Source organism: Dendropsophus ebraccatus, chromosome 8, assembly GCF_027789765.1.
Source record: "Dendropsophus ebraccatus isolate aDenEbr1 chromosome 8, aDenEbr1.pat, whole genome shotgun sequence".
In the NCBI taxonomy this organism is placed as follows: domain Eukaryota; kingdom Metazoa; phylum Chordata; class Amphibia; order Anura; family Hylidae; genus Dendropsophus; species Dendropsophus ebraccatus.
The window spans coordinates 119,050,815-119,070,589 of record NC_091461.1 but is presented as its reverse complement, the minus strand read 5'-3'; the positions used below and the strand labels follow the sequence as shown (position 1 = coordinate 119,070,589).

The following is a 19,775-nucleotide window of genomic DNA, read 5'->3' as shown; positions in this document are numbered from 1 at the left end:
GGGACGTCCTGCCGAGAACCCCCAAAGCAAGCCGGAACGGGAAGCAGGTGATGTATGCTTTGGCTGTCGGGGGGGTTGACTTACATACTCGCAGCGGGATGTCAATCCCGCTCCGAGTATATATTCTCATAGGGATGCACTGACACTGGATGAGCAGCAGTGAAATCCGCTGCGGTTCTGGTGTGTGAAGGCACCCTAAAAGTTTCTTCCCCTAACCAGACTACCCTTTAATTATAGGCCCTTATCCAAAACAGATTTTTTTTTTTTTGTATTCCTGTAGGTCTGTGAGTGCAGACATCAGTAAACATAGATTCATTGCCGTCTTACCTCAAACGCTGCCTGATTAATAGGTGGGATTTCACGCCGTCTTGTATATTTTAATTAATTATAGCCAAGTTTTAGGATTTATGAGCACGGCCATCATTTTGTCATTTTTTTGATTCAATGAAAGTGGAAAGTTGGCGTGCGGAGCAGTGAGCACTTCAGGGAGTTCTGTGCAGTTCTGACTCCACGTCTTAGAGAGCGGCTTCAAGCTGTGACTGTGGTTAATAGCTGCTAATTGCCTTGGACTGCGCCTTGCGTTCCTGATCTGTGTCTGGTAGTTAAGGAGGCAAATGGCTGAATAAATCAGCGTAACAACAGCTGTCCTGCTGCAGTGAATCATGGCCAATGTCAAACCTTAAGAATGGGGATTGAGCTGCAAGACGTTAGGATGATTAATGCGAGAGGCGTCAAACAGCTGGAGTCTGATTATACTACTGTAGACCGCTCTGCAGGGCGGAATCATCATTCGTCTTACCTTAATGGACATCCAGAAGGAACTAGCCATGTCTCCATCAAGATAGGCGCCTCTGAACTGACCCTTGGTCACCACCCCTAAAAATAAGGCTTCCCTATAATAACATAAAGCTAGCCATACACAACCTTTTCTTAGACCAACAACTCACTCTCTTGATCCCCCCCACACATGAACGCTCAGCCTGGTCTGTACTACAGGGAAGAATCTTCATCTCTCTCACCTCAAAGGGGTTGTGCTACTATTAAAGGAGAAGGCTACAATGTTTTTGGAAAAAGCAGAGACGGAGGGTAAACATTATAACCACCACTACTCACCAGTCCCTGTCCAGCATTGGATCGCCACTCTGGGACCCCCACTGGGCTCTGGGGTTTTCTTCTTAGCCAACGTCACGACCCACTGATTGGTAGCCCACTCAGCCACTCAGCCAATCAACTCGAGGGAAAATGCCTTCCGGCGGGGGTCCAGGAGCCAGTAGGGTGGCATGGGGAGAGGTAAGTAGTGCTAGGTTATTATGTTCCCCCCTGCCCCTGCCGGCTGAGAGTTTTTCAAAATTGTCGGACTTCCCCTTTAACATGTATCCCCATCCACAGGGCATTACCGGGCTATCTCCAGGATAGATGAGTGAACCTCAAGCACGCTTAAGTTTGTATGAACCCTTGCTTACTGGTGGCTGAAAAAGTTGGATACAGTCCTAGAAAGTCCTGGAAAACATGAATACAGCCTATGGCTCTATCCATGCTTCCCAGGCAGCCTTAGGGCTGCATCCGACTTCTAACAAAAACTTAGGGGCCCATTCTTCAGGTCATGGAGGATTCAAGGAGTGAAACCGAAGAAATCATTCACTTATCTTCTTTCCTGTGGATGGGAGATTAGAGTTAATGTTTGGACAACCCATTTAATGGGTATCCAAGTTGAACTGGAGATGTTCGTTGTTTCTCAGTTTATAAGGCTTGCTATAAAGCATGTCACTAAAAGTTTTTAAAAAACAACTCTGCCAAGATGGCTGCACCCATAGTAATATTCGAAAGCTAAAACAAAGAAAAAAAAATCCAATCAGAAAATAGATGCAAATTAGAAAACAAGAACACGAGTCTGACTCTAATCAGTAAAAAAAAAAAATATCTAGGTGATCCATTCCTTTTAAGTGATCTTTGGACTGCTTGTAATATAAGACCTTGAATGTCTCCTAAAATATATAATATCAACCTGCAAACAGGGAAAAATGTACATATTCAGTAGATCTGCTATAAGTCATTTGGCACTGAAGGGGTTATTTGCCCGGAGGAACTCACAAAGCTGAATGAGTAATGCTATATTTAAGCCGCCTGCACTATATATGGTATAATGAGTGCTGATTGTGATCATTCTTTGTCAGATGTTTGGGTAGAGTGAATGGCTACCTTTTACCTTGCGTCCTTACCGGGCGAGCTGTGAGACGGTCTATACGCGGCTCCATCAATCATAATTAGGGTTTGTTTTATGGAACATAAAGAAATGTCCTGTTACATCAAACAATCCGGGCAGAGACGGATTGCTCAGGTCTGCACGTCGCTCTGTCCTCAATGTTTTGACAGTTTTGCAGCAAGTCAATGTAAATTGGTGGTTATTGTGTGCGGCTAATGTCTGCATTTATTCTACTGTCCACTTAAAAAAAGATTTTACAATGGCGTCGCATAACAACGTGCTGTGTAACATGGGGGTCATAGGAAAAAGGCTTCAAATTTCTGCACAATCCAAGAAAAGGAGCTACTAGAAATTAAAAAAATTGTGAAACATTGATAAAGTAAAGAGAAAGAGACTTAAGACTTAAACCAAACCTTTCTTTTTCAAACTTTTTCTGCCATGTTGTTTTCAAGCCCAACAATCTGTGCCAGTTAATCTCTTAAAGGAGTCATCCAGCTGGATTCTTTTTTATTTTATTTTTTTTCTTAAAATTGGTCTGCATGACTACTACACCTACCACACCTTTCCAACGCTCACTGGGTTCCCATTGGTTTCCACTTTCTGGTCATCATCTCCTGCTTAATCTCTGCCCATCTTGGTCAGTAATTGGGAATTTATGGACATTTCTAGTGTGTTGAGACGAGGCCAAGATTATTTTAACACCAGCAGGGATTCAGTGAGCATCAAAATGTCATTGGTGGGGGTATCAGCTGGGAGCAATTTTTGGCTCCCAGCGGACACCACTAGGGGGTGCTTGGAAGCATACTGCAGACAGCTCTCATTAAAAGAGGTCATCTCACAAAATATATCCACAGGACAAGGGATAAGTGTATGATCACCCACCAATTACTCCACAAAGCAGCCATGTCTTCAGTGATCATCCATTTATCACCTATCCTGTGGATAGATAATACAGTTATTGCACAGGCAAATGCCTTAAAGGGGCATTTCCTTCTGAGGAAGTCCACAGGATAGGGCATAACACTGATTGGTGGGGATCTGACTTCGGGGACTTCCCAAGGGGAAAATTGTCTCTCAATGAATACAGCACCAGACAAGCTCAGCCAGTGCTCCATTCATTCCATAGGAAGCTACCGAATACTGTCGACTTTGGCCATGTTCTCACAGAAGTCATACCCCCACCAATCAGCATGCTATTTCCTTACAGGGTATAACCTCTTCAGATGAGAATACCCCTTTAATAGAAATAACATATACGGATTTGATCATCTGCTAAGCTTACCCAAGGTGCAATATCAGTTGAGTTTCAGTAATTTTTAATCTCTAGTATCCAACAATAGAATATAATGGCATTTCTTTGTCCTTTTTCCTTCCAGGTCCCAAATTTTATCAACACCACTCTACCACCTCATGAACAGGTCACAGCTCAGGAAATAGACATTTACTTCAGACAGGAGCTTATATATAAAAGAAATGAAAGGATGGCCCAAAGGGTGATGGCTCTGCTGAGAGAAAACCGGGACAAGAGCTTCTTCTTCGCCTTTGGTGCAGGTATCGTAGCATTATCGTAACATTATTGAAAGATGCTATGTAAATAATTTTTTATATATAAAGAACTGGACTTTGTTCACAACTGTGATATGGCTGCTATCTGGAATAGTGGGCCATATTCATCGTACTACTTGTTGAAGAACACTAAATAGATTTGTAGATTTCTGTGTGTGAGTATACTTTTCACCATCAATGTCCATGAAGCAGTCTCCAATTTGGCATTTTCAAGCATGGGGATGTGGAACAAGCTTCTGCCAGACTGACTTCTTTGGAGTCTTTCTTTCCTGTCTGATCCTGATTTATCAGGAGAATTGCAATTACCTTAGACTGCTGGATACTTTGCTAAAATCCCTGGATTTGGCTGAGCTTTATCTAACCCCTATGGCCAACGTTATCGAGCAGAGTGGTCGCTCTTTTCCTTTCTTGCCAAAGAAGGTTATATACTTTCAAAGTTTACTAATCCTTTCAACTGGACTTTTTACTGCAATTTAGCATTTTTTCGCAGTTAGTAGACCTTTAAGCACAATGTTCTTGTCTAAGAAAGTTAGGGACAAAAGATAAGGAATTGTTATGGCTGTCAGAGGATGCAGAACGCGACCCACTGTTCGGAAAACCAACACAATATCAAACAGGACCATTACTTCTTTGTAGACCATATTTACCAGAATGATGAGGGAGAAAAAGTTTATTCCTAAAGCGGCCAAATTTTGCTTCCTGCCATGGAAACCATTTTTTTTGTTTTGTTATCGAGCCCCAAGGAAAGAAGATGGCCTGCCAAAAAAACAATGAGCTGCTGAAAGTAGGATTAAACTCAGGGTTACCCACTTCAAAGGCAGTAATGTTGGAGACCACTTGTGAATGCTAATCAGACGTCCAGAGCTGACTGTAAAGGAAGATTATACCCCCGGCTCTTTGAGATGGTAACAACCATCATTCACAAGGCCACTATCTCAGCTGGAGGTGCCATATGCAAATAGGGGTGCATGGTGTGGTTCATGTTATACATTTACTGGATTACAGGACTTGACAAAACGTTTCCCCTTTCATCTCCGTCTCGCAGACAAAGATTTTTCTGTTCCCCGTTAGTCTGAAGGAAGCCATACAGGCAGAGCCATTAATATTAATTATAGAATTAATTCTGAGGACGTTCACACACAGAACGTTTCCTTGTTTGGATTATAGGGGCAGCGCCACGGACATGTGCGATTCCTGGAGAGACGTCCAGACTTTCACAAGAGCTTTCATTCTGAGGGGAAGCGGCCGTTATCTCATGGAGGGGCCGGTTTGGGACTTCCGAGCCGTTCCCGTTGACCTCCAGCTCCTAACTGTAGATAAATTCTTATTTAACAAGATGAATTGCAAGTTCTGCTTTATGTTTAATGCATAGGATTAAACCGGTGGTGCGAAGGGAATTCGGGGGAGCGTCAAGAGAGGAATATGGCCAATATAACTGGGAAAACTATAAAAAACCATCATGCTTAGGATTACTTATGCATTTTTTAAAATATTCTTTATTTGACATGCTTATATTAGCTCTTATCCCCAATGGGCCTTGGATGGCAGCATACCCAATGTTTATGGATAATCTTCATATGCCGCCAGCACATAATGATATAAATCTGTAATACTGTCCATTAGGATTCCATGTTCACCCATATGGGGCCTCAGTAAGACGCCGTTTTCTTTTCTAGAAGAGAATTCCTTCAGAATATGGCACATGATGTTACGGGCCTCTGTGTAACATGGGAATACATTATGGGCCCATAAAATTCTATGAGACGTCATAACGGCTAAAAACTTCTTGTTCTTTCCATGTATTCCCTACATCAACTAATTAAACTTCTGAATTCTTTGTGCTCTGTATCCAGTAATCATTTTTACTGTGTCTGGTGCTAGAGATGAGCACATTTCCAGAAATAAGTTTCAGGTCCAACTGGTCAGAATTAGTGTTGGGCGAGCATGCTTGGTTAAGGACAGTGCTCAATCCAATATTGTGGCGCTCGATTGAGCTCTATGCTTGGCCGAGCACCTCGTGGTGCTTGGGTGAAAATGGCCGTACATCTTCAATATCTGATGTCCGAATGATTGTTTAGTTACATCTCCAGCTACCCGCAGAAAGTTATTACTTTTTTTCCATTCTAGTTTTTGTATATGTCATGCCTCAAAGTATATATAAACTAAATATACAAAATTTTGAACAAATGCATGAGAACAAATGCCAGTATCATCCCTTTAAGGAACAAAATAAAAATTTGATCAAACAAAAATGCAATAGGTGAACCAGGCAGCCTCCACTCTGCAAAGCAAAGGGCACCAGGTTAACTGCTCAAGTCTATCATTCATTTCACTGGGTTCATTACTTGAGTGATGAGCACTCGAGTATTTTAGTGCTTACTCATCACTAGTCAGAATTAGCCATTAGATTTGGTTTGATCTCAAGAGAAAGAACTTTGATTGCTCTGAAAAGTCATCTACGATCCTCTGAGGTCTCCTAGATTTCAGTGGGGCTAGTAGTAGTAGTAGCAGCAGCAGTAGGGGTAGTAGTAGTAATAGTGGTGGTGGTAGTAGTAGTAGTAGTAGTAGTAGTAGTAGTACAAGTAGTGGTGGTGGTGGTAGTAGTAGTAGGGATAGTAGTAGTGGTGGTATTAGTACAAGTAGTGGTGGTAGTAGTGGTAGTAGTAGTAGTAGTAGTAGCAACAGCAGTAGTAGCAGTAGTAGTAGTAGTAGAAGTAGTGGTGGTAGTAGTGGTAGTAGTAGTAGTAGTAGTAGTAGCAACAGCAGTAGTAGCAGTAGTAGTAGTAGAAGTAGTGGTGGTAGTAGTGGTAGTAGTAGTAGTAGTAGCAGTAGTAGTAGTAGTTGTAGTACAAGTGGTGGTGGTGGTGGTGGTGGTAGTAGTAGAAGTAGTGGTAGAAGAAGGGGTAGAAGTAGAAGTAGTGGTAATAGTAAGGGTAGGGGTAGAAGTAAAAGTAGTGGTAGTAGATGTAAAAGTAGTGGTGGTAGTGCTAGTAGTAGTAGTAGTAGTAGTAGTAGTAGTAGTAGTAGTACAAGTAGTGGTAGTAGTACAAGTAGTGGTAGTAGTGGTGGTAGTAACAGAAATAAGGCTAGTAGTAGTAGTAGCGGTGGTAATAGTAGTAGTAGTAGTAGTGGTACTGATAGCAGTAGTAGTAGAAATAGTAATAGGAGGAATGGTAGTACAGTAGTGGTAGTAGTAGTAGTAATAGTAGTAGTAGTAGTAGTAGAAAAAACTTCCTTTTCGTTGAATTGGGATTCACCATAGCACACAATGGAGCGTGCAGCCGGAGTTGCACTTTCCATTGTGTGAACTGACAGTTCTGTGCGGCCGCTATTCAACGACTAGCGGCCGCAAAAAACTAACATGTCAGTTTTTCCTGTGGCCGCTAAGAATCCCGGCTGGAGTGTATACTATGTGTATACACACTGTCCGGGATTCCTCTGACTTCAATGCAACATAAATTTTCTATTAATCACGGCCGGTGTTGCAATTTGCAACAATGGCCGTGATAAATAGAAAATATACATAGCCTTATGGTATATATCTGGAATAACTTGGTCACCCTTTACAGTTACAAACATTTTAATAGCCAAAATTGGGGAGCCATATGGGAACACCCAAATTTATTGCTTTCACTAATATATGGGGATACCAGACGTTCATAGTCCAGTTAATAGAGAATTTTAAAAATATTTTATGTATCGTTTTTGTTGCTCGGTTTATGTTTAGACATTAGGGTAATGTCACCACCACGTCACCAAGGCACGAGCCATTCCTGCTGATGGGAAGGACTGGACGGAGATGGGTGGTGGAGACACTGGGCTATGGCCCTCTTATAATCCAGTCCCGGGAATAACATCCCGGCTCATGTACGCATATGCATTACAGCTGTATTATGCTGGAGTGGATGACTTATTCATCGTCACATTCTGTATGATAAATCCTGAGCAGCTCCATAGCACGCGGCCTATCTGGCAGAGGCCCTCATTGTCCGGTCGCCAGTCCGGGCCTAGCCTCAATTTGTATATACCAGTGACTGCGGTGCGCAGCTGTGTTACGGGATTGGTCTGCGAATTTGGCAGAAGTTCCCGTATTCCGCTTTAATTAGGCAGCGGGGTATTTTATATATGTATATTCTTATTTTCCTTTACTACCTGTTAATGTAATTAGCTGTGAACGGAGACGTCTAAAGACTCCATTACATCCCAGGAACATTACAGCCCAAGAACATTACAGCTGGATTGGGAAATAATCTTCTGTCACCTGGATTCGCCCCTCTGTCTCATTACTATGGGGGAACTTTCTCATTCTTTAAGTTTTAAGGGGTCCTATATGTAGAGGGTGGAGCAGATGGAGCAGGGGGTCTTATTCTATCAACAAGTGATGTGGGTCTCCGCTCTGCCAAGCAGGGGGCACCTGGTTAAATGCTGCTGTGTCTTTAGATATAGATCATATAGAATATTATTGTGTAAGAAGGAGACATTTACTACTAGAATTGAGCGAACACTAAAATGCTGGTGTAACGAGCCCCATTGAAAACAATGGGAGACTCGAGCGTTTAACCAGGTGTCCCCAGGAGGCCCACATTGCTCGGGGGCCACTGGAGGATCCTCCAAACCTGTGGGATCTCAGGACTTGCTAGATAAATGACATAGATAAATATCATAGATATATAATAAAACAGATATAGATAAAAGATAGATAGATAGAGAGATAGATAGGAGATAGATAGATAGATAGATAGATAGATAGATAGATAGATAGATAGATAGGAGATAGATAGATAGATAGATAGATAGGAGATAGATAGATAGGAGATAGATAGATAGATAGATAGATAGATAGGAGATAGATAGATAGATAGATAGATAGATAGATAGATAGATAGATAGATAGGAGATAGATAGATCGATAGATAGATAGGAGATAGATAAATAGATAGATAGATAGATAGGAGATAGATAGATAGATAGATAGATAGATAGATAGATAGATAGGAGATAGATAGATAGATACATAGATGATAGATAGATAGATAGATAGATAGATAGATAGGAGATAGATAGATAGATAGATAGATAGATAGATAGATAGATAGGAGATAGATAGGAGATAGATAGATAGATAGGAGATAGATAGATAGATAGATAGATAGATGATAGATAGATAGATAGATAGATAGATAGATAGATAGATAGGAGATAGATATATAGATAGATAGATAGATAGATAGGAGATAGATAGATAGATAGGAGATAGATAGATAGGAGATAGATAGGAGATAGATAGATAGATAGATAGATAGATAGATAGATAGGAGATAGATAGATAGGAGATAGATATATAGATAGATAGATAGATAGATAGATAGATAGATAGATAGATAGATAGATGATAGATAGGAGATAGATAGATAGATAGATGATAGATAATAGATAGATAGATAGATAGATAGATAGATAGATAGATAGATAGATAGATAGATAGGAGATAGATAGATAGGAGATAGATAGATAATAGATAGATAGATAGATGATAGATTTTGGATAGATAGATAGATAGATAGATAATAGATAGATAGATAGATAGATAGATAGATAGATAGATAGATAGATAGATAGATAGATCTGTAGATAGATGATAGATAATTTCCATAAATACATTTGAGATAAATAGATAAATAACATAGATAGACATGTATAGGCAGAGAGCACTGTGTCATATACCGGCATATTTATACCACAGGACTCAGCTCTCTGATAATATATAAAGAAAGATGCACACGTGTTATGTTGTGTAATTCTAAAAGTCGTGCCTAAGGACAAGCCCAGCTCTGCTGTGTCTCAGTGTTTGGATATGTTTGGTGATTTGTGTAGCTTTGGTGCCAGTTTTTGGTTGTAATAAATTGCTAGGATTTTACTAGCCGTGTACTATATATTCCTCTGATGTGGTAAGTACAGTATACTGGGGCATATGGTTCTTCTCTGTGGTTATAACACTAGCTGAACAGCGCCGTCTGCTGGTGGGCAGGTGCAATAACTGGTGACACCTGGCCCCCTGACACTCTGCTCTTTCAGGGCCTCAGAGCCCTTTTATCCCGTCCAGATGTACCGGATTAATAATTTAGCCCTGCTGAACTGACGGCCCTCCTCCCAATCCCCGGCTTATGCGCTTTGTTGATTTTTCTTCTCCTTTTAATCTCTTTATGATTATTTTGCATGTTTGTGTTGAGCGGGACAACCTGTGGACTCCTCAGCTTTAAAGGGTATTGGGGCCTAATATTGGGTGCTGATAGACAGCTGTGGCACTCAGGGCCCGGGGACTAATAGTTCTGTCTTTGTTGGTTCTGTAAGTCACACAAAATTAGAAAATTTTGAATTTAGGAAAAAATGGTAACATAGTAAAATACTGTAATACTATATATAGCAATATAATGTACTGCAGCAAAAACATCCATCACTCCATCCATCCATCCATCCGATCTGTGTCCATCTGCAGCCATTATATAGAACAGACGCCTCTCTTAAAAAAAAAACATATCGTGTAAAGAAAGTTATTATTCCAAAACATAACAATATCCCTCCGTCCTGAAAGGGTTAATCCTGTAATAATGGAGCGCTGCGACCTCTGTGAAGTTAGACATAAAGAATTCCGATTTTACGGGAATATTTTAATTGCTTTCTTTAAAGAACATTTTTACTGAGAATATAGAAAGTAAAATAAAAAAATTGCCATTAAAAAAAAAATAAAAAAAGAAAAAAAAAACCAGGAAAAATATCAACCTCCAAACAATCCAAAAGAAACAGAGCTAAGCCTTGTAAAGCCTTCTGCATTTGATCTATCCTTGTAATAAATACGTCTGGCCAGATTTCCCCTTCTCAGTTCCATTAGATCGGTAATCTTATTTATATATATAAAGTCATAACTTGTAAGGAGAGATTTAACCCTTTATAGTTGTTGCTGATTTTGTATTTGGTTTTATGTAGAGATGAAAGAATAAGATTCGCCTCTCTTCGATGGCTCCATAGAGAATGTATAGAGTGGTAGCGTGCAGCTCTATTCTTTGGGATTTTCTCGAGAATGGTTGGACTCCTTAGTTATACCATATCCTGTATATACTCTGGATAGTAGGTAACTACCCCAATTGGGAATACGCCAAGTTTGTATCTAATATTTTACAATGGAGCTGCCTAGACAGAGATGACTGTGCTACCACACACTTGTTCTGATGGGACGGAGTCCTCCACCAATAGAAACTTTAATGACAGTGCCCATTTAGGCATGGAGGTATCAGTGAGGGTCTGACCATTGAGATGGCTGGGGTTTGGCACTATACAAAAGCTCATAGAGAATGACTGGAGCTGCCGATTCATTGGTCTGCCCCACTGATCCTAATAGTCAGATCGTCTAGTTGTCCCATATGGGTAGAGTATAATTTTTGTTCGTGAAAATACTCCATGGAACTCATACAGTAAAGATAAAGCAAAGGCCATACACAAATTGATTCTAAATAACAGTCACAATGCAAATGCAATAGTTCTCTATAAGACAGATATCACGCGTGGCTATCACCAAAAACGTTAACGACTCCCTTTCTGCAACTTTATAACTTGAGATGAGCGCTTCTGCTTGAATCCGACCGTTTAGCATTTGATTACGGGTGGCGGAAGAAGCTGGATGCAGCCCTAGGGAATCCTCTAAAACATGGATACAGCCTATGGCCTATGGACTCTCTAGGGCTGCATCCAACTAAGTCAGCCAACGTTATACACAGACTGGTCTTGAGCAAGCTCAAGTAGCGCTAATCTCCATTTATAACATGAAAGTCCTTATAGAGGGCAATAGTCTTGTGCTCATGTGGAACATGCATGAGCTTGCCCTCCAACTCCATCTACTTGACAGTAAGTGAGAGGAATGACTTAAAGTTCTTGGATCTATAACTGGGCCACCCAACTTTTAGGCGTCATCATTTATCGTACTGGTCTCTCACATCCAATGGAGATACTTTTAGTTTCTCCGCAGGCTTCCGAGGCTTGGTCTAACCTCAACCCTCCATAGTTATGCCCCGGGACACAGGCATTCTTCCTACTATACTCTCACCGCAGAAATGTACACGGTGTAGCCAATACTATCAATAACTTCTTATGACTTTGATTTTTTTTAATATAATTTATACAGCCTGGCTTGTGCTAGAGCCCAGAACTCATTCCCCCCACGAGAATGGAAAATGGAGGTAAAGTTCACTAAACATTCCAGGTACTGGAAATGCTGTAAAAACTCTTCATAGACAAGGAAATATTTCTGATTCACTGTGCATTGTCCAGATGGCTCGCACTATTGTAGCTGCGAGCGTATAGACTCCCGCTCCAGATATGTGGCAATTGGAGATCGATTACGCAGCCTTCCAGGCCGGGAATGTCTGTCCTTTGTTACCCGCCACTGACTCACATTAGGATCTGCTGGTGACTATACTTCAGCTCTCGAAAGAGAAACCTTCAAGTTTTGTCAATTTGAACCGGAGCCAAATACACTTAAGATGTTAGAATGGAAATTAATTTTTTTGGCACCGGGCCCTCAGCTTAGAAGTGAAAACCAGAGTTCTGGTAAATTTCATTTTTATGTTAAATTAATGTTATAGGCGCTCCGAGCGGAGAAAAAAAAAAAAGATTTTAGTGGTAAAATTGTCCTTGAATACAGACCCTAGTGGAACAACTAGACCAACACAGAGAGACAAGAACTAAATTATAGACAGGTTCTTACCTAGTGTTTGGCGAGCACCTAAATACGAGTGCTCGATACTCAAGTCAAATGTTTTTCTACGCTCAAGTGCTCGACTCAAGTAACGAACCCCATTTTTGTATGTTTATAGAAGAAGTCTGGGGGGGGGGGGGCGCTAAAAATAATAAGGTAACTGCGGGAGATATAACTGATGATTGAACAATCGTGAGTTGTTGAAGGTGCATGGCCACCCTTACCCGAGCATCAGGGATGCTCAACAAATCATCGAGCTCAACACTGTTCATTTTTTAAATATATTTTTGTATATATGTATAAATAGATATTTATCTGTTCATCTCTTATCTAAGTCATCTCATTGGTAACATTAATTCCATTGACTCCAATGTTGGGTTAACAATAGACAACCACTATGGATACTCTAGAGTCTGTTTTATACTATCATTTTGTTGCATAATATATATATATATATATATATATATATATATATATATATATATATTTTACTATACGTGTGGAATTCATCCAAGCTACCAAAGGAAACTACTCTCACTGCGGTGACTTTTTGGCGAGATCAGCTAATTTTCTGTTGTTAACAGGGGCTCCCGACTTTCCTCTATCAGTAGATTTTTGGAGCAAGGAACTCTTGCCATGTTGAATTTTAATTGCCCTATCTAATTGTTTTTGGGGAGTTGAGCCACTGCCAGACACCTCTAAAAATGATAGTATGCTAACTCTTCTCTCCACCTGTTATTTAGAACACTTGGATGTTATGAATAGTCTTGAGTAGACTTCAAGGAACTGTCCGAGCTCAGCAACTTCTCCAAACCTGACTCCAAGCATCTTGAGAAGTTGTATGTAACCTCAAGATTGCCAGGAAAACATGGATACAGCCATAGACCATAGGTTGTATCCATATTTTTCAGGACTACAGGTTTCCATTCCACACTTGTGAAGAACATTCAGGTAACCTTGCATATGGGTGAGAGGATTGGAAGAGGTAGCTGTAAGCTGAACTGGGGTGCACTCAGTGATCACATGATCCAGTGGTCCTGGAGAAGCAGCGTAGCACTCAACAACCTTCTGCTAGATTGTAGAAGCATCACTGCAGAAGCACCAACAGATACTGTAGGAGATCCAGGACTAGCGGCAACAGCTGCCAATACCTGAGACTTTGTAAATGGGAGTTTTATTCTTTTTTGTTTTAAGTTGGTGCCACTGAGGCTGGTAGTGCATTTAGTATTACATATTATATTTTCCTTGGTTTATATGAAAACAGCCCAGTTATGAATGATAAATCTGAACTCCAAATCACCATCTAAATATGGACTAGAAAAATAATATATTATATGCTTACGTGTTAGGAACATTAAAGGGGTACTCTGGAGAAAAAAAAAATTAAACCAACTGTTGTCAGAAAGTTATTGTAAAAATCATGCCTTCTAGTATGTATCAGCTGATGTATGTCCTGCAGGAAGTGGTGTAATCTTTTCAGTCTGACACAGGGCTCTCTGTCCATGTCAGGAACTGTCCAGAGCAGGAGAGGTTTTCTATGGGGATTTGCTGCTGCTCTGGACAGTTCCTGACATGGACAGAGGTGGCAGCAGAGAGCACTGTGTCAGACTAGAGAGAATACACTACTTCATGCAGGACATACAGCAGCTGATAAGTACTGGAAGGCTGGTGATATTTAAATAGAAGTAAATTAAAAATCTGTATAACTTTCTGACACCAGTTGATTTAAAAACAATTCTTTTAAAAAAATACCCCTTTAAGGTGGTCAACCTAATTTGTTTTTTTATTTTCTATTTTTTTAAGGTTCGTCTTAATGCCACTTTAACCTTTTTAAATAAAAATATACTAGATAGTAATATATATATATATATATATATATATATATATATACTGTATATATATATATATATAAGTGACAAATGCTACAGAAGGTATGATGCTCTTTGCACAGACTGAACAGTCTTTTACATTTCACTCTAGAAACTCGTTACATTCCATTGTTTTTTTACCCTCACACATAGTTCACGCTCTGAATTGCCCCATTTTCATTGTTTGTGTTTTATACTGAGCATCGGCCTCACGCTAAGTGCTACTGAGAGATTGTTGTGGTTTGTCGGGGTCAGAAGGGATCTCCCATGACATCTTCCAGTCCAGCCGCAGGATTGGTTGCCCTGATCTTGTCACATGACCTGTTATCCGACACACAAAGGGATCTTTGATGGGGGTACCTCTGACATGGCTCTGAACCTCCTGCAATTCTTGTGTATTTATCATCACCTATGGTAACAGGCCTGAAATATCAAGTGCTCGCCGTGTCAAACTGGACCCATTAGAAATGGCTTTTAACCTCCATCCACTCAAAGTATCCTGCAATAAACTCACGGGAATTATTCAGGAACAATTTCTCCTTTGTACGCCTGAATTCCTGCACCTGAGAAAAGGATCGTAGGACCTCAAACATTTTAGTAGCAAATACCAAAGAATGGGGCAAAGGAGGACTATTAACCTCTTCAGTGCCACAAGCTGGAAAAGAATAATAATAATAAAAAAAAAAGATAATAAAAAATGATCATCGTTATATAAAAAAAGGTGTCATTCAAAAAAATAATCTTTCAAATCAACTGGTGCCAGAAAGTGCCAATGTTTTGTAATTTACTTCTATTAAAAATCTCCAGTCTTCAAGTACTTATGAGCTGCTGTATGTCCTGCAGGAAGTGGTGTATTCTTTCCAGTCTGACTCAGCGCTCTCTGCTGCCACCTCTGTCTATGTCAGGAACTGTCCAGAGCATTAGCAAATCCCTATAGAAAACCTCTCCAGCTCTGGACAGTTCCTGACATGGACAGAGGTGGCAGCAGAGAGCACTGTGTCAGACAGGAAAGATTACACCACTTCCTGCAGCTGATAAGTACTGGAAGACTGGAGTTTTTTTTATTTGAAGTAAATTACAAATCTCTGGCACTATCTGGCACCAATTGATTTAAGAGAAAAAAATTTGCGGTAAACTTCTTCTTAAAAGCAGATTTCATAGATGGTGTTTTTATTTCGGGATGCAGCCAGGGGACCTGGACATTCACAATATTAAACAGGTTATCCAATATAAGGCTATATTCACACTACATAAGTTACGTTGCCCATTTGCAACAACGGTCATGATTACTACGGAACTTACGTAGTGCTGCCTTGTATGGAATCCCGGCCAAAGTCAATATACACAGTATAAACTCTGGCCGGGATCCCTAGCGGCACCTCAAAAAACGGACATGTCAGTTTTCTGCGGCCGCTATTCATTGAATAAAGGCCGAAAAAAAGCCTGTCAGTTCACACAATGGAGTGCGCGGCTCCGGCCACACGCTCCATTGTGTGCAACAGTGAATTCGGATGCAGGTGCACTCTGATGCGCCCACATACGAATTCAGCGGCAATGAAGATCGGCCGGATGATCTTCACTGCCGCTGAATTCGGATGATCTTCTTTGACACTGGCCATTCTGTGACCCGGCTGGGTCACGTAACAGCCGATGTCTTACTACGTGGGAACATGGCCTTAAAAGTTATCATATATCCACAGGGTAAGTGATTGGTGGAAGTCTGGCTGCCGGGACCCCCAATAGCCATGATAATGAAGGTTCCTGCAGATGACTGGTGCACGTCCATCCTCTAATCCATTCAATGTCACTTTATTCACCCAAAAGGACAAGGGATATGAACAGTGGGGGGTCCCAAAATTCAGACCCCACCACCACCACCACCAATTAGAAAGTTGTCTCCTATTTTAAGATTATGTTAGGATAATCTCTTTAAGGGATAATTCAAATAGGACCCTGATTCTCAGTTGATCTTTTTAAAGGGACAGGAGTAACTATATGGACTAAATGGTTCCTTGCGTCAAGTGATATGTTCCCCAACTACGAGGTGAAGAGGATGAGACCAGGCCCAACTCTCGGAAGTGCAAATATTATAAAAGGTGGCTCGCTACTATCCTGACCTGCGGAATTGCTCATGCCATCATTACCTATACCTATTACTAGTGTTGAGTGGACATGATAAAATTGTCCAGGTTCGGCAACTTCTCCGAACCCAAACTCTCTGCATTTAATTACATCTGGAGAAGTTGAATGCTGGCCTAGGGGGTCCTGAAAATCATACATAGAGCCTATGGCTTATGACTGTGGCCTTATTTTCTGGAAGTCCTAAGGTGCCATCCAACTTCTCCAGATGTCAGAACCCAAGCATCCAAGTTTGAAGAAGTTGCTGAATCCAGTTTCCTCAACTCCATTCACTACTACCTATTACCTAGTACTCTAACCTTGCAGCAAAGCCAATGTATGAGGGGCCTAGCTTCTTTCAAGTGGATAGCCCCCACCAAGGTGAAGGTCCTGTTGCCATCAGCCCAGTGTTGGGAAGTGTCAGGCACATCCATATCCCAGGGGTGCTCCTACCTGATCGATCTCCCCAACCATCGGTCAGACCATTCGGCATTACAATATTCTGTTCTGAATCGCTGTACCGTGTAGGTTTCAGTAAAGAATCTCGGGAATGGTGACTGTTACTTCCAGATGTTACACACTTGTCTATGAGTCATGGAAAATATGGAGAAGTAACATTGAGTCCTTTGTCTCTCAGCTCCAATATCGGGGGCCAATTTTGATCTTTGCTATGATGTCCCCTTCTATAATGGACACCACTGCCCTTAAGGCATAGAAGCCAAGGTGTAATTGCACGTTCTTCCCCGCCGATAGGTTGGCTGCTCTCTCCTCTATAGAAGCCAACTTATATTTTTCCGCTTTCCCCGTCCTTTACGACGGCCCTGAATTGATTAGTCACACCACTTGCCAGCGAAAACAAAACCTTCAGAACAGTCATGGACTGTGGCGCTGGCGATGGGTCCGGCTGATAAGGGCTTTGGGGTAGAGTTTGTTGCTGTGCCGTATCTGGCAGGGCAGAGCGTCCCTGGCATCTTCTCTAGATGTTCAAAGCCGCGCAGGATGGTGACAGACTTGTAAACCAATCTGTTATTTATCCTCGTACGCCACATTGTGGAGCTTGGATGGGGAATTGTTATTCCTGCAAATGATCTTGGTAAATTAATTACATGTTACGCCGGCAGAACATTATCATTCTGTTTTCCTTTTCCCTACAAGGAAATTTATATAAACTGTTGTCTTTACAAACCACCGTTACCCTCCGAAGGCCCGAGGATTTCTATATACAGCTAAAGGCTATGTTCCCTCTACGTAACAATGACGTCCGTTTATCGGTCTATTATCAAGAACAATATTTGCTGCTGTCATTATTGATAGACGGACGCCTTTTGGCGCTAAAGTGATGGCCGTCATTTTCCTGTTGTGGGAACATAGCCAAAGAAGGGAATATCTCATTTATTCCCAAGATTCCTACAATTTTTTTTTATCTGGTATCTGATATTCCTTGGCAACTTGAAAAAGAAACCCCAGAGAAAGCTATGTTAGCAGTGAAACCTTGATAGAGATTGGTGGATTCTTAGTTGCCACAACATTTTTTTTTTACCCTTCTAAGGCCACCTTTTTGGACGACCATCCCGTTGGTGCCAAAACACGGGAGTATTATGCAAACTGTAGCTGTTATTTGACCTCAAAATGACGGCCATCCCAAAAGACGGACAAAAAAAGGACTTTATTACAGATGAGCGCAACTCGCGCACCCTTGAGTTTGATTCTTTGGCCTGTGATTGGGCTCAAGCATTTTAAGCTGCGCTCCTCTCTAGACCTTACCTTTTTTTCTGCCATGAACAAGATTGTCATATGTTATGGCAGGTGTTACTATTTTTTTGTACCTTTTGGTTTGTGTGTATTTTTTATATATTTTCTATGCATTTTTATTAGAGATGAGCGAACCTGGAGCATGCTCGAGTCGATCCGAACCCGAACTTTCGGCATGTGATTAGTGGTGGCTGCTGAAGTTGGATAAAGCCATAAGACTATGTGGAAAACATGGATATAGTCATTGGCTGTATCCATGTTTTCCAGACAACCTTAGAGCTTTATCCAAGTTCAGCAGCCCCAGCTAATCAAATACCGAACGTTCGGGTTAAGATCGACTCGAACCCGAACCCGATCCGCTCATCTCTAATTTTTATGTAGTTTTTTTTACATCTAATAAAATGTAAAAAAAATTATCCTATGAACACTTTCTTTTCTCTGGCTTTAGATCTTGTTTTGGCCTTAGATCTATACTCAGCTTTTCTTTTATCAGTGTGAATAATCTTCTTTTAAGTGTCTATGTCACAGTAACAAGGAACTGTAATCTACAGGCAGCAATTTACAGGGCAGATGCCAGTGGCGCAGTCCTTTTTTTGAAATGCTGTCAGGTTCCTGCGCTCAGCACCGGTCTTTTCCGGAGCATTGGCCCACTCCGGAGCACTAGCCCGCCGCCCTCCAGTGTGACGATATCCCCTCCCCTCTATGACACATCTCCATTGATTCTAATGGAGCCATGTCACAAAGGGGAGGGGGTTTCGTCACTCTGGAGGGCCCTTTGCCCTAGTGCTCCGGGGTGGGCCGATGCACAGCTGGGTGCTATTTCAAATAAAGACTGCACCTCTGTAATCCCCATGCTGGTGCCAATTGATTAAGGTAAAAAAAAAAAAAAAAAAAAAAAAAATGTACCTGATGGTATAGTTGCTTCACGTTGCCTACCCACTTTAAGAGCCTTTGCTTTGTCTCTTTGGAAATATTTCCCCCCTTATGAGGTTAAAAAAAAGAAATACACAAATTTAGGCTATGTTCACACTACGTAAAAGTACGGCCGTTGTTGCCATCGGCAACAACGGTCGTATGTTTTGTGGAGCGCAACATTACCTTATCTGGTATGGGATCCTGGCCGGAGCGTATACACATCGGGGGACATTTATTAAGTCTGACGTTTTTTACGCCGGACTTAAAAATATCCCCGCATCTCCGGCGATACAGAGATTTATTTAGAGGCGGACTGCCTTTACATATATCCCGTGCGCTCCAGTGCGCACAGCCGAAAACCTACGCCACCTGAGGGCTGGAGTAGGTTTTCGGTGTATCTTTAAGTGAAAACAATGCTGAATCGCATGGACTATGAGTCCGCGCCCCCCGTTCCGCCCTCTCCCCACCCCCTCCCCGCCCCCCTGGCGTACCCGGCGGAAAGAGCCGATTTGCGAATATTTTATTCGCAAAACGGCCGATTTGCGAATAAAATATTTGCAAATCGGCTCTTTCCGCCGAAAAAAAAGATACACCACATGACACA

General features: G+C 41.3%; 1 protein-coding gene across 1 annotated transcript in view; it reads left to right on the top strand.

Annotated features, from left to right (window-relative positions):
* TRABD2B (TraB domain containing 2B) overlaps positions 1-19,775 on the top strand; it is a 192,080-nt gene that overhangs the window by 86,912 nt on the left and 85,393 nt on the right. The window contains exon 4 of the mRNA XM_069979484.1: positions 3,580-3,754. Coding sequence (XP_069835585.1) covers positions 3,580-3,754 — 175 coding nt within the window. The remainder of the gene's footprint in view (positions 1-3,579; positions 3,755-19,775) is intronic.